Below are 15,756 nucleotides of genomic sequence, written 5' to 3' on the forward strand. Positions count from 1 at the left end.
TCCTATGGGGTCCCCAGAAAACTCTGAACTTTTTGATTGACTGTCCAGTGGATGAAAGCTACATTTAACCCCCTCAGTAAAACCCTTTATAGTCTTAGATATGTCATGAGTGGTCAGGTTATAAATTTGTATATAGAAAAGGGACCTTCAGCCAAGCATGGTGGTACATGCCTTTAATCCCAGCACTCGAGGCAGAGGCAGAGGCAGGAGATCTCTGAGTTTGAGGTCAGCCTGCTTTACAAAGTCTAGGACAGCCAAGGTTACACGGAGAAACTCTGTCTCAAAAAACAAGCAAAAAAGGGACCTTCTGCTCATCTCAAGTGTCCCCAGGTCCTCTGACTCATGCTCCAACACAGCAGAGTAAGACATTAGAGGCTGTTTTCTCAGGAGCTGGTGAGAAGGCAGGTTGCCTCTGCTGCTTCAGAGATCAAATCTCTTCCGATCACACTGCCCAACACTCTGCTCATTAAAAACATCTGGGACCGAGCACTACCGGGACTCTCTGAGATGCCAGACTTCTGTATTAAAGCCAATCCCTGCACATCTACTATAGTTTCTGACTGATGCAGTGACAGACACAATTGGCTTACGTAGTCATTTTGAGCTCACAAAGGCATCACTACCCCTCATTCTCATTACTTTGTATTTATTGAGCACTCGTAATGTCCGGCCCCTGACTCCAATGACTATGTTACCCACACCCACTCCCATCCCTACATCTTTGGGAAAAGCTTCATATCACATATGGTCCTAAAGACACATGATATAAGGACAAACCTCTTGGGGACCCTGGAGTGTTTGATCTTTGGCCAGTCTGCCCCTGGCAAATACAGAAATATATATGTTTATATATATATATATATTAAATCTTTGCTCATGTCTGTACAACATTGATCTCTGATAATTGCCTAAAATAGAACTTGATTCTCTCTTCTATAGCATCTTCTAAACTCAACAGCCTCACAACAAAAGGAGGCCTAGCTTCATAGATTGATCCAAATCTCCCAGAGCATTCTAAGTGTCACTCTGAAGTCACACGACAATCTAATTTCTACTTTCCTCTAGAGTCGATGTCCACAGGAGCAGGACTAGGGCAGAGGGAGCACTTGGCAATTATATGGAAACACCCACAAGCCCAGTCTAAACCACAAGTGGCCACAACAGACATTTTTGAGAAGGGACTCTGTTTTCTGGGCATGTCAGGTGGCTATCCTGGGCTTGCCTGTGATAGTGGAGACCAGAGTTCCCTTGAATGCACATGTGGTCTGAGGGTACCTTAAAAGGTTGTGACTATTTCACTCAACAAGTAGAGACTCTGCCACCTTCCACTGCTGTCCCTTCAATGGTATCTTCAGCAGTTAAGTGGCATTTCCATGAACGATCTACAATTTCCCACTCCATGGCCAAGTGAAGAGCCGACAGCTGTACTGAACATAAATAGGCTCCTCCTCAGGCAAAAGCTCTGGCATAAGTATGTTTCATGCCAAAAGACCTACTTCCTCCAACACCTCTGGTGTGAGCCCAGGCCTTGTTCTGGGCTCTTTCTGTGTGTTATCCAACAGAAAGGCTGCTGGCTTAAATGGCTGACAGAGTGTGACACCAAGGAGAAAGCGACTAATTACATGTTGCTGGTGGAAGCGGTGAGTGCTGGTCGTGGGCCAGAGACTGGCTTTCAGTGTTTATATCACTAGACAGATACTGAATTTGGGGGATAGCTTCACTAGGCAGCTCGTCAACCACCTCAGGGACCACCCCAGAATCCTGATCAATCTCCTCAGAGACCTCCTGAGCCTGCAGATCAGCCTCCTCAGTGAGCTCTTGGGAGGGTTTGTTGGCCTCAAGGATGTCTTGAGATAACTCTGTGATAGCTGGGTCCTCCTGAGCCAGCATGCCAACCTCCACAGAGAACTCCTCGCATGGCGGGCTAATTTCTTTGGGGATCTCTGGGGTTGGCCTGCCAATTTCCATAAGGGTTTCCTGGATGGTTCTACCAACGCTTACAGAGAATCCATGGACCATCCTGCCCAGCTCTACTGAGACTTCCTGGTAGAGCTGGTTACTCTCTTCAGGATTGTCTTGACAAAGCTCGCAAACTTCCTCATAAACTTTCTGAGAGAGTTCCCGGCATGGCTGACATGAGTTGGTAGCAGGGTCATGGTTTTTCAGCAACAGCTGGCTGATGTCTGGGACCTCCTGGTTACGCTGGCCAACCTCCTCAAGGGTGTCATGGCATGGCTGGGTGATGTCTGGGACCTCCTGGCTTGTCTCGATGACCTCCTCAGTGATACCCTGGCCTCCTAGAGGGCAGATTTCCACAGGTGTCTCTTGAGGGGACTGATGTGGTTCAGCAAGCTTTGGCTGTCTTTCTATGGAGAACTCTTCTGTTCCATCTCCAGCAGTCTCCTGGAGCAGCCCAAGGCCTTGGTTTTCTCCTGTCATGTGTGTATTTACACAGGACTGATCACTGAAGCCAAAATGTGAGTTTCCATCCACTGCTGTAGGAGAGGAAGGACCAGCACTGGACACAGTGCTGGAAGGACCACTGCTGTCTATAAAGCAAAGTTAGAGGGTCAAGTCAAACAAGCTGGGAGATGCAGCGCTATCTGTGCATGCACACTAACGCTAGAACACATCTGCGTTGCTGCCCGTGTTTTGGAGGAGGGTCCAAACTCTTCCTCTCTGCAGTAGATACATGAGCTCACTCAGTGCAGGAATGGTCACACTGGCCTCAATGCTAAGGCTCATCTAAGATTCAGGAGAATAACACCTCTTCACCTAATTTTTATAGATACTCTCTGATCCCAACTCCGAATTTCCACGGCTCCTCCTTCCTGCTTTGGATGCGTGTGAACATTTTGTCTCAATGGTTCATAATTCCTGTTACACATCAAAACTATGGGAAATACTTAAATACTGACTATCAGCTTCCATTTCCGTAATTTCTAGTTCTATATATATAGTGTGAAGATATGGATAGGCAGAAGGGGAAAAGATGAGGACAATATTACTTTGTTGGAATATTCCCAACTGAAGGGACCGTGAGTGTGGCTCAGTGGTAGAGTGCCACCTACCATGCACAGAACTCAGCAGTGCATAAACCAGGAATGGTGGTGCACATCTGTAATCTCAGCACCGGGTAGGTAGGAGTATCAGAAGTTCAAGGTCATCCTCAGCTATACATAGCAAGTCAAAGAAAAGGTATGAGACTGTGTATCAAAACAAAAACAAACAAAAAAGAAAGAGCGGCTCTTTTGTTTTTGTTTTTTGTTTGTTTGTTCCTCTATCTTTCTCTCTCTCTGTAGCCTTGGCTGTCCTGGACTCACTTTGTAGAGCAGGCTAGCCTCGAACTCACAGTGATCTGCCTGCCTCTGCCTCCTGAGTGCTGGGATTAAAGGTGTGCACCACCACAACCTGCTGAAGAATGCCTTTAAAAAAAAAAAAAGATTTATTTACTTATTATGTATACAGTGCTCTGCCTGCATGTATACCTGCAGGCCAGAAGAGGGCATCACATCACATTACGGACGGTTGTGAGCCACCATGTAGTTGCTGGGGATTGAACTCAGGACCTCTAGACCTCTGAGCCATCTCTCCAGCCCCTGAAAGAACCACTCTTAATTGAATGTGATGGTTGCCTTTTGTTAGGTACCCTTCTTCCCCTGCCCCCTCAGACAAGGTTTCTCTGTGTAGCCTTGGCTGTCCTAGACTCACTTTGTAGACCAGGCTGGCCTTGAACTCACAGCAACCCACCCGCCTCTGCCTCCCGAGTTCTGGGATTAAAGGTGTGTGCCACCACGCCAGGCGAGGCACCCTTCTTTAATCAGTTCTTGACCTTTTGTAAGATCAATTAAAGAATCATTCTTTAAAATAATCAGTGTGGCTGGGCAGTGGTGGCGCACGCCTTTAATCCCAGCACTTGGTAGGCAAAGGCAGGTGGATCACTGAGTCTGAGGTCAGCCTGGTCTACAAAGGGAGTCCAGGACAGCCAAAGCTATACAGAGAAACTCTGTCTTGAAAAACAAAACAAAAAACAAAACAAAACAATATATATATATATATATATAATCAGTGTATTTCTGAGTAAGAGATATCTCAAAAAATAAGAAAGCAAGAGAATGTAGAAATCCTTCACAAATCAAGAGTGAGACATGGCAGCTGGGACCTTTAACCCTAGCTAGTACCACAGAGCACTGAAAGTTCAAGTTCAGCCTAGGCTACCTGGCAAGTTCGAGTCAAGGTAGAAAAGAAAAGTAAGCCTATAAATGAGAACACTAGAAAAGAACAACAAATAGATGGAAGAAACTAGAGCAGCTGTAAAGCAAACTAACAAATAAATAAATAAATGAAAAAAAATAAATAACCAAAACTGGTTAACCTTCCTATGTGTGCACAATGAGCTCCCAAAGGTTGCACCCCGGTGCTGGTGGTCCCAAACGCTCTGCAAAATCAGGCTGAGCAAGTGATGACACAGAGCTCCTTCGTGGCTTCTGCTTCAGGTCCTGCCTTGGGGTCCTCCCTGACTTGCCTAGTGATGGACTGTGGCCTAAATGTCTAATATGAAATAAACCCGTTCCCCCTCTTCCTACTCCTCCTCATCAGAAACAAACAAACAAACTAACTAACTAACTAGAGGCTGCTACTTCGGTGACCCTTTTGGTATCTGCTCTCACATAGTTGCTGACTTGAGGGGCTGCTTTCCCCCACGTGTCTGCGTCATCTTTAGCCTGCCTCAGATTGTTCTTGGTGACAGTATGAACAGTGCCTGCAAAGAGTTCTTAGGGTTGGGCAGCAGTGGTAGACAGGCTCCAGCGAGGAACAAACACTTCCCTTAGCATCCTGTCTGCAGGAAGGACTGGGAGCACACACGCCCTCCATGGATAGCGTGAGGCGAAGCTCCACATTTCAGCACTGCCTTCTAGCGCCTTGTACGAGGATGAAACTGTTTTCTGTCACCAAGAGCTTGTCCTCAGTGTACACTCACCTCACACCCATGGTGCCTTTTCTCTATCTCCTGGGGGGTGGGGTAAAGAGACTTGTAGCCTTCTCCCTCTTCTGCTCCTATCTGAGCTCCGTGCCTCACAGGAGAGAGACCACTTCCTGGATATCAAGGCTCCTTCTAACTAAGGAAAGCTGGCCTTGCTCCTTTTTCTTTCTTATCTCCACCATGTAACAGACTTTCCCTGGCGAACATCTCCAATGAGGTGTCCATACCGGAAACACACTGTGTCTTTAAAACTTTGTTGGGTCCAAACCACAACCTCCCCACTGCCGCTCTGTCTTCTCTGCTCCTTTATGGATGAGATGGAGTAGAGGAAGTAGAAAATCTTAAACTCAGTCCATGTCCAGAGTCTCTCAGGTACAATGTATTTAAGTGTTTCCTGTTTCCACAACCTGCCATTATTGATACCATAGTGCTTTACTGTATAGTTGAAATTCCATTGATAAATATATGACATTTATAAAAGGGAAGCCTTCACTACTAGAAGCCACCTCTTTCTATAGATTAATCGAAGACTTTAAGGTCCTCATTATTTTTATTATTTTTTAAATTTTTCTAGTTTTTTGTTTTGTTTTAAGTTTTAAGACAGGCTTTCTCTGTGTAGCCTTGGCTGGCCTTGAACTCACTCTGTAGATCAGGCTGGCCTCAAACTCAGAGATCTGTCTGTCTCTGCATCCCTGGGAGGCTGGGATCAAAGGTGTGCACCACCACACCTGACCTAGGTCCATGGATGGCTTCTGTGAATGCCATGAATCGTATGTAAGATCATTGTGATTGGTTGTATATGCACCTTTTCCCTGGAATAAAGTCCAAGATTTCTACAAAAGCTGCACTGATGTCTGTGACATCCACACCCCCCCTGAAAAAAGACAGGAGACTTGCCAGGAGTGGTGGTGCATGCTTTTAATCCCAGCACTCGGGAGGCAGAGGTAGGTGGATCACTGTAAGTTCGAGGCCTCCCTGGCCTACAAAGTGAGTCTAGGACAGCCAAGGCTACACAGAGAAACCCTGTCTCAGAAAACAAAACAAACAAAACAAACAAACAAACAAAAGGACTGGAGAATTGTCATTTGGGAATTCTATTGTAATCTTCCATCTTTAGGTAAAACAAAACAACCCAAAGTTTCGTCCTCGTACAAGGCGCTAGAAGGCAGTGCTGAAATGTGGAGCTTCGCCTCACGCTATCCATGGAGGGCGTGTGTGCTCCCAGTCCTTCCTGCAGACAGGATGCTAAGGGAAGTGTTTGTTCCTCGCTGGAGCCTGTCTACCACTGCTGCCCAACCCTAAGAACTCTTTGCAGACACTGTTCATACTGTCACCAAGAACAATCTGAGGCAGGTTAAAGATGACGCAGACACGTGGGGGAAAGCAGCCCCTCAAGTCAGCAACTATGTGAGAGCCGACACTGAAGGAGGGTCACTGAAGTAGCAGGGTCTAGTTTCTTTCTTCTACTTGTTGTTCTTTTGTTTTGTGTTTTGAGACAGTCTTGCTCCATTAGCCCTTCGCTGGCCTCAGTGACCTTCAGCCCCTGCCTCTATGTGCTGGAGGTATAGCCCGTGCCAAAGCTGACTGACACGTGTGTTTCTTGCTCTCAGTGGCTCTGTATACGTCTATGTGCCTAGGCTGTCTTCTAGCCATCAGCAGGGAACACTGGAGAGAGGCCAACAGGGAAATCAGCTGAAGAGTCTCGCCCCTGTTTATATAAAAGGTCCTTCAGATCACTGTCTTGAAGGGGCTGGTGGGCAGAGATGAGCAGATGTTTTGCTTTAGGTTGGAAAGCGCACAGGAGAGACTGCTTCCCACAATGGTCGTTCCTATCTTTTTCTTTTTAAGTGGCTTACTGTGTAGCTCACGCTGGCCTGAAGCAATGCTACTTCTGCCTCCCTAGTGAGCCAAGGTACCCAGCTCCTCACGTCCTTGTTGTTGTTCTCAGGGTGTCTCCGTGTAGCCTGGACTCACTCTGTAGACCAGGCTGGCCTCGAACTCACAGATTCCCCTGCCTCTGCCTCCTGAGTGCTGGGATAAAAGGCGTGCAGCACCACTGCCCCGTTTTTATTACTTTTTAAATTGTGTGTGTGTGTGTGTGTGTGTGTGCGTGTGTGCGTGTGCATGTGTGTGTGCATGTGTGTGTGTGTGTGTGTGTGTGTGTGTATTTGTCTGTCTGTCTGTCTGTCTGCAGAAGCCAGAGATGTCAGATTCCCTTGGAACTGAAGTTACAGGCAGCTGTGAGCCTGTGAGGCACAGGCTGTGGGCACTGGGAATCAAACTCAGGTCCTCTGGAAGAGTCTTTTTTGTTTGTTTGTTTGTTTGTTTGTTTGTTTTTGTTTTTCAAGACAGGTTTTCTCTGTGTAGCCCTGGCTGTCCTGGACTCACTTTGTAGACCAGGCTGGCCTCAAACTCACAGTGATCCACCTGCCTCTGCCTCCCAAGTGCTGGGATTGAAGGTATGCGCCACCACACCCGGCTCTCTGGAAAAGTTTTCCGTGCTCTTAACTGCTGAAACTGCTGAGCTATCTCTTCAGCCCCACTCCTGGTATTTTAACCCTCACCTTAACTCTCATGGGATAGGTCTCTTTCTCACCTATCCCTCCACCCGTCTTGGCTTTTGATTAGGAAAATAAAAAAAGTTTACTTACACCAAGGTGGCTTTTCAGAACGAAGTGGAAGTTGCAGGGGTGGCGAGTGAAGAGCCCGGGGTGGGGGGAATGGGCTGTCTGAGGCCTGCTTGCTGTGCATAGAGTCAAAGAGGGCTGTGTGGGCGGAGGGAAGAGACTCATGAATAAAGACACATGACAAATAATCCAGGTGTCACAGGTTCTCAACCCAAGTCCAGGTCACTTTACCCTCCCTCTCACTGAGAAGAAATTTACCCTAGAAACCATGACCCAAACCTTTGTCATTTTTTAAATTTTACAGTTCTTTCCAAATATACATTTATTCATTTGCTTGTATATAAAATAATGGGTTTAATTATGGCGTTTCAAAAAAAATTATGGCGTTTCCATACATATGCATTATTATAATTTGTTCATGTTTATTTGCCACCCCCATCACACTCTCCTGTCCCTCCACTTGGTCCCCTATATTCCACTAAATAGATACCCTTCTGCATTCGTGTCATACACATACACATTTTTGATTCTATATAAAAGAAAGTATGATATCAAACATTTTTAAAGAAGTAGATGATGGTTCAGAGTTAAGGAGCTAGCTGCTAAGGCCAATGACTAGAGTTTGACCTCCAGGACTCACAAGGTGAAAAGAGACCTGACCCCTGCAAGGTGTCCTCTGCCTTCCATATGTCTCTCATCCCCCAAATAGGTAACTGTTTAAAAAAAAAAAAAAGTTTTTGTGAAGTTGCTTTAAAATGAAAATTTAATCCTCTCTTTCTGCTTTCAAAATGTTCTGTCTTCTGCCAGCTGTGGTGTTTTGCACACCTGTAATCCCAGAACCCGGCAGGTGAATCTCTGTGAGTTCCAGGATAGCCAGAACTACATACAGAGACTCTGTCTCAAAACAAAACAAAACAAAATAACAACAACAACAAAACCCAGCCAAGTGTGGTGATACTAGCCTTTAATCCTTTAATCCCCAGCACTCTGGAGGCAGAGGCAGGCGGATCTTTGTAAGTTCGAGGCCAGCCTGGTCTACAAAGTGAGTCCAGGACAGCCAAGGCTACACAGAGAAACCCTATCGTGAAAATTAAAAAAAAAAAAAAAAGAAAAAATATATTATATATATATATATATATATAATATATATATTTTTTATATTTCTGTCTTATGACCATCTGGATTTTATGTATTTTGGTGTGGATCACTTTGTGCACATCCTGTTGGATTTGGTTGAACTATTTAGAAATAAAAATTGAAGTCTTAAGCACACACCTATAATCCCAGCACTCAGGGAAGCAGAGGCAGGCGGATCTCTGTGAATCTACAAAAGTGAGTATAGGACAGCTACACAGAGAAACCCTGTCTCAAAAAATAAAAAAACAAAACAAAAACCAAAAAACCAAACCAAACCAAAAAAAAATCAGGTCTTTTGTTAAATTTGAAGGTTTTGTCTATTACTTTTCTAAATAGGTTCTAATTCTCTTTGCCTTTTCCTTTGAGACTAAGATCTGCTTGCTGTGCCCAACTGGGATCAGAAACCACGGTCCCTCCTGAGATCATGGCTGTCATCTTCATCAGGGGCTGGAGCGATGACTCTGCTCTTCCAGATGACCCAAGTTCCATTCCTAGCACCCTCACAGGGTGGCTCACAGCCGCCTGTGCCTCCGACTCCAGGGCACCTGATACATATAACCCCTCAACCCACACATTATACAACAACAACAACAACAACAACCCGCACCCAAACTAGGGGTGGAAGGTGAGCAAGAACAACAGCAGCGCTTCCATCCTTTTCTTCCATTTCAGGTGCCTTTAAACTGCTTTAAATTAATAAGTAGTTCTGTGTGTGCTGCTAGAGACCCACATGCTAAACACGTGCTCTACCACTTAACCACAGCCCCTCGCCAGGCTGCCTCTTACTTAATGCAGCGTTTTCCCACTGCCCGTCAGACTTTCACTATAACCTGGAGTACTGACACAAGTACATCTCAACAGTTTTTACTGTGTGTGTGTGTGTGTGTGTGTTTCTCAGGAACAACAAGGCCCTGGATCCCTCTGCCATTCATTTTTACACTCAGGTATCTCATCCATATAGAGTTTATCCAGGAAAATATGAAGTGTGTACTTGATTTTAATTTTTGTCACTTAGACCTACTTTATTTATTAAAAAATATTATCTTTTACTCAGTATTTTGAAATGTCAATTTCATCAGTTTATAGATTTTTCAATTTTGTTTCTTTAGCCTATTAGTTCATGCAATAATACTACACTGTTTTTCTTTGTTCATCTTTTGTTTTGTGTTTTTGAGACAGGGTTTCTCTGTGTATCCTTGCCTGTCCTGGAACTCTCTCTGTAGACGAGGCTGGCCTCGAACTCACAGAGACCCACCGCCTCTGCCTCCCAAGTGCTGGGATCAGCTGGGCATGGTGGCGCATGCCTTTAATCCCAGCACTCGGGAGGCAGAGGCAGGTGGATCACTGTAAGTTCGAGGCCAGCCTCGTCTACAGAGAGAGTTCCAGGACAGGCAAGGATACACAGAGAAACCCTGTCTCGAAAAACCAAACCAACCCAAACAAACAAACAAAACCCACCAAAAACGAAGTGCTGGTATCAAAGGTGTGTGCCACCACCACCTGGCATTCTTTGTTCATTTGTGATGTTGCATCATTCTGCAGTCTGTGTGGCCTAGAACTGTGTAGCCCAGGCTGGCTTTGAACTTCTGGGAATCCACCTGTTTCAGTTGCCCAAGTACTAGGATTACGAGAGTGCATCATTGTGCTGGCAGTTTTAGGTTAACTTGACCCAGACTAGACTCATCTGAGAGACGGGAGCCTCAGGTGAGAAGATGCCACCACAAGACCGGGCTGCAGGCAAGCATGTAGGGCATTTTCTTTCTTTCTTTCTTTTGTTTTTTCTTTCTTTTCTTTTCTTCCTTCCTTTCTCTCTTTTCTTTCTTTCTTTCTTTTCTTGAGACAGGGTTTCCCTGTGTAGTCATGGCTGTCCTGGACCTGCTTTTGATCCCAGCACTCAGGAGGCAGAGGCAGAGGCAGAGGCAGGTGGATCTCTGTGAGTTCGAGGCCAACTTGATCCACAAAGAGAGTTCCAGAGACTGTCACAGAGCTGTTACAGAGACAGGCAGGCTGTCTCGAAAAACAAACAAACAAAGAAACAAGCCATATTCTTTTTTTCTCATTTTGTGTATGTGTATGCATGTATGTTCACATAGTACATGTGTGTGTATGCACTCATGTGGAGGTCAGAGGTTAAGTGTGCTCTTAGATTGCTCTCCAATGTTTTAAATTTAACTTTATGTATATATATGTTTTGCCCACATGTTATCTCTGTGCGCCACATGCATGCATGCCTAGTGCCTGAAGAGACTTTTAGAGGGCTTCAGATTCACAAAAACTGGAGTTACACATGGTTGTAACCTGCTATGTGGATGCTGGGACTCAAACCCAGGTCCTCTGAAAAGAGCAGCCAGTGCTCTTAATTGCTGAGGTGTGTGTGTGTGTGTGTGTGTGTGTGTGTGTGTGTGTGTGTGTGTGTGTGTGTGTGTGTGTGTGTGTACAATCTAAAGCACGTGGGTAAAGGTGAGGGAAGAACTTAGGGGAGTTGGTTTCTTCATATCATCTAGGTCCCAGGATCACATTCACATCATTAGCAGGTAAGCCACCCCGCTGGCCCCAATTGTATGTTGTTAAAGCCACTTCTATGTCTTTGTGGTTGCCTAACTATTATTTTTTTTCCTCACAAACTATTCTTTTATTTGCTTTCCTATACTTAAATTTCATAAAAAACAATAACTAAGCAGGCCTGACCCAGTTCAGAAAACCTGTGTGGCTGACACTAACTAGAAAAGTGACATCTTAGGGCAGAGGCCCATGCGATGGACACTCTCCAACACGAACAGGACACATCAGCTAGCCCCAGCCTCCTGTCACAGAGCCGCTAAACCCAGGCTGACTCAGACTTCCTCCCTGAGGCTAGCAGATCAAGTATATCAGCTCCTGGTTTGTTTTGTTTTGCTTTGTTTTCTTCTTAAAGGTTTTAAAAATGAAGCCCAGATGAATGAAAGGAAAAAAAACATTCTCTTGACCTATTTTCCATTAAAAAGTTAAATAAAACACACACTTCCACTGCAGCATACAAAACTATTTCCTTATACAGCTCACTGCGTAGCTGCAAGAGGCTCTTCTGCCTCAAGATGTAAACAAGGGGGAATCAGTGCCATCTCTGGGACCCACATGACAGAAGGAGTGAAGCAACTCTTGGATGTTGTCCTTTGGCCTTGACACATGTGCCATGGTCCCCACACACCCCTCCCCACTCTCTCAGGGGGGAGCCTAGGCCAGAAGCACACGGTCTTTCTTGAAATGTTTTCAATGGCAAATTTATAGATTCAAACTGAACTATGTGGTAGCCAGGAGCCCAGCTGGATCATGAACTTCAATACACTGCATGTCAACCACCTTACTAAAAAGAAATGTTTTACCAGCAGCATCAATGCTCTGTGTCATTTAGGTTTTGTTTTTTGTCAACTTGACACAGCTAGTGCCATCTGGGAAGAGGGAACCTCAACTGAGAAAATGGCTCCACTAGAGCAGCCTGAAGGAAAGTCTGCAGATCATTTTCTTAACGACTGACACGGGAGGGCCCAGCTTACATGGGCAGTGCCACCTCAGGGCAGGTAGTCCTAGGAGGTATAAGAAAGGGAACCTAAGGGCTGGAGAGGTGGCTCAGTGGTTAAGACCACTTGTTACTCTTGCAAAGGACTTCGGGTTCTGTTCTCAGAGCCTATATGGTGGCTCACAACTATCTGTGACTCCAGTTCCAGAGGATTTGACCTCCCTTCCTGACCTTTACAGGTATCAGACACATATAAGGTACACCTATATACATGCAGGCAAACACTCACACATATTGTTAGGTCCCTGCCTGCTGCGAGGCGTGGCTGGCACACCCTGCCCTCTTCCCTGGTTCCCTGGCCCAGGGGCGGGGCTTCCCCTCTCCCAGAGGCTCTTCACTATATAATCCAGACATTTTGATTCCCCTGTCGTCTTTTTCTCTCTCTTTCCTCACTCTCTTCCTCTTCCCTTGCCCCCATATCTCTCCCTCCCTCCCTCCCCCAAGAAACCTGCATATATATATTCATCTTACCACTAGCTCATTCTGTTAACCTATCACATATAAAATAAACAAATAGACAGACAAATGAAAATAAGAGAAAGGTAGCTGAATGTGAAGCCAGAGAGCAAGCCAGCAGTCAGCACTCCTCCGTGGTCTCTGCTTCAGTCCCTGCCTCCAGGTTCCAGCCATGCATTCCTCCCTGATTCCCTTCATGATATAAGATGAAATACACTCTTTCTCCTCAAGTTGCTATTACCATGGCATTTGTGAAAATAGACAGAAATCTAGGACAGATCATGTCACAGCTTATACAAGAAAACAAATAGAGGCCACCAAAATGATCAAGAGCAATCTGCCTATTTTGATAGCTCAAATCCTAAGAGCCAAGTGACCACGCAATCTCTGCTGCCAACAGCCCTGTGTTCTTTGGTTTGGGTCATGTCTCTTGGCTTCCTAAACCTCCATATTTCGTTAACTATCCATGTATGTTAGTGCACATGTGTTTGTGTGTGTGTGTGTGTGTGTGTGTGTGTGTGTGTGTGTGTGTGTGTGTGTACATGATGAGGCCAGAAGACAACCTTGGGTGTCCTTCCTTTGGCACCATCAGTGCCTCCACATTTTTTTCTTTTTGAGACAGTTTCCTTCACTGGTCTGGAACTAGCCAAGTAGGTAGGTGGGGTGGCTTACAAGCCCCCAGGATATGTCTGTGTCTGCTTACCTAGTGTTGGGTCTATAGGGATGCTTCCTTACCTTATTCTTTTTATTTATTTTATTATTTTTACCTTATTCTTTTTAAAGATTTATTATTTTTTAAATTAAGAATTATGTTTATATTTGCCTACATCTATATGTCCATCATGGGCATGAAACTGCCTGCAGAAAACAGAAGAGGAGTCTACAGAACTGGAGTTTTAGGAAGTTGTGAGAAGCCTGATGTGGGTGCCGGGAATTGAACTTTGGTCTTGTGCAAGAGCAGCAACTGCTCTTAACCACTAAGCCATTTCTCCAGCCCTTTATTTTATTTTAAAATTGTATGGTGTGCGTGTGTGTGCGTGTCTGTTTGTGTCTGGGTAGTAGTTATATGCAGGAATGCTGGTGCCCTCTGAGGCCAAAAGAGGGTGTTAGATTCCCAGGAACTGGAGTTATAGGTAGTTATGGACCATCATACATGGATGCGGGTCATTGAATTTGGCCCCTCTTCAAGAGCAGTTGGGTTTTGAGACAGGGTTTCTCTGTGTAGCCCTGGCTGTCCTAGAACTCATTATGTAGACCAGCTAGACTCAGATTCAAATGCTATGGTTACAGCACAAGCTCTGTATTCACTGAGCCATCTCCATAGCACCCCAACACTCTCTCTCTCTCTCTCTCTCTCTCTCTCTCTCTCTCTCTCTGTCTTCCCCAACTCCTTGTGCTGAGTACTGAGCCTAGGGCTTTGTGTTTGCTTGGCAAACACTCTGTCATTGAGTTAAATTCTCAACTTCCTATTTCCAGTTTTATTTTACTTTGGATGCATCTGTGTTTATATGTGTGGATGTGTTTCAGTGCCCACAGTGGCCAGAAGAGGGTGTCAGATTCTCTGAAGCTGGATTTACAGGTGACTGTGAAGCACTTGATGTGACTGTCCTGGGGAGAGAACTCTGGTCCTCCGCAAGGGCAGCAAGCACCCTTAGCTGCGGAGGCATCTGTCCTGCCCCCATTTGAAAGTCATTATTTTCTCATGTTCTATGCATTATAGGTATGGAGGTGGAGCTAGAGATACAGACAGCACTTCCCATACCTGCAGACGCCTGTGCATGGGCATCAGTGTGGCGCTGGCAGACTTTAGTTAAGAACTCACTCACTTGCCGCAAGGAAAGGGCATTGTGCAGTGTTTCCAGGGGGTAGATGGTAGGTACCATGGAGCACCCTTCAAATCCTGTTGGGAAAGAGATGAACAAAGTCAGGGCTATTCCCACCAAACACACTCCAGCTGGCCAAGGAGGGATGGACAGTCCCTGAGAGCCATCAGGAGAGGCGTGGCTTTTAGAGTATGGGGTATTCAAGATCTCCAGGAGAAGGAACTCTTTGGAGCCCTTCAGGAAGTCTATTTATCTCATCTCCAATTTTCCTAAAATGTCCACCTGTTAAAGCCTCCAGATAATCAAATCACCTTTCCCGCTACCTATGGAGAGTCTACAGTGCCCTGTGGACTAGCAAGAGCACAATCAAGGCTCTTGTGCTTTCTGGGGAAGTAAAACAGGGATCAAGAGGCAAGAGGTTGAAATTGTAGATCTAACATAAGGCAGCGGGTCATGGAGCTTGGAAGGAACAGCAGATTTCAGGGATCATGAAGAAAAAAAACAGATTAAGGAGAAGGGCATGGAATCTGAGGATGGGTTCATGCAGATTTAGGATGGGGGCAGAAGGGCTAGAACACTGGGATGCAAACTGGGGAGCGTGCAGCACGTGAAGCTCGGCAGAGGAGGACCACATGCATGAGCAGGGCGGGGACGGAGCTTCTTTCTTGGTCATTTCCATCACATCAAAGCCCTTTCCTTATGCTCTACTGTAACATCCTGGGCTTGCCAGGCTTCCTCTGTTCTACCAAGAAAATGAGGCAACCCTTGCCCCCGGAAAAAAAAAAAAGCCATATAATACAGGTCTACAAGTCTCAAAGGCAGACACCAATGGATAACCCTACTCCTAGGACTAGTAATGAAAAAAAAAAAAAAGATGCTCCTGCTGAAGGGTCAAGAACATGTCCCGAGCACTTTCTCAACCCCGATGGTTCCAATGCTTCTCCCTGAAGGAACTAAGAACAAGGGCAGAGCCATCTAAGAAAAACTTAATCTGTTCTTCACCAGTAAGTAAGAGTCCTTGCTCAAAATTACCATATCTGCTCCACTTTGTTTGTCTTGATGTTGACTTGATGCCCCTGTGCCTTGGTTTCCCCTTGTAATCTAGTGGCAGGAGGGCAAAGGAGTCACTAGCTTATCAGAGTGGTTAGAAAAAAATGTTTGGTTTTGAAGATG

At 45.5% G+C, this 15,756-nt stretch overlaps 1 protein-coding gene across 1 annotated transcript in view; it reads right to left on the reverse strand.

The window, feature by feature from the left end:
- Positions 1-1,570: 1,570 nt before the first annotated feature.
- Positions 1,571-15,756, reverse strand: part of Ppip5k1 (diphosphoinositol pentakisphosphate kinase 1) — a 44,345-nt gene continuing 30,159 nt past the window's right edge. Inside the window, exons 30-32 of the mRNA XM_051144492.1 lie at positions 14,523-14,660; positions 7,636-7,749; positions 1,571-2,549 (exon numbers count right to left, since the gene is read on the reverse strand). Of these exons, the coding sequence (XP_051000449.1) occupies positions 1,615-2,549; positions 7,636-7,749; positions 14,523-14,660 (1,187 nt within the window). The 3' untranslated portion in view covers positions 1,571-1,614. The remainder of the gene's footprint in view (positions 2,550-7,635; positions 7,750-14,522; positions 14,661-15,756) is intronic.

This window comes from Acomys russatus, chromosome 4 (assembly GCF_903995435.1).
Source record: "Acomys russatus chromosome 4, mAcoRus1.1, whole genome shotgun sequence".
Taxonomy (NCBI): Eukaryota; Metazoa; Chordata; class Mammalia; order Rodentia; family Muridae; genus Acomys; species Acomys russatus.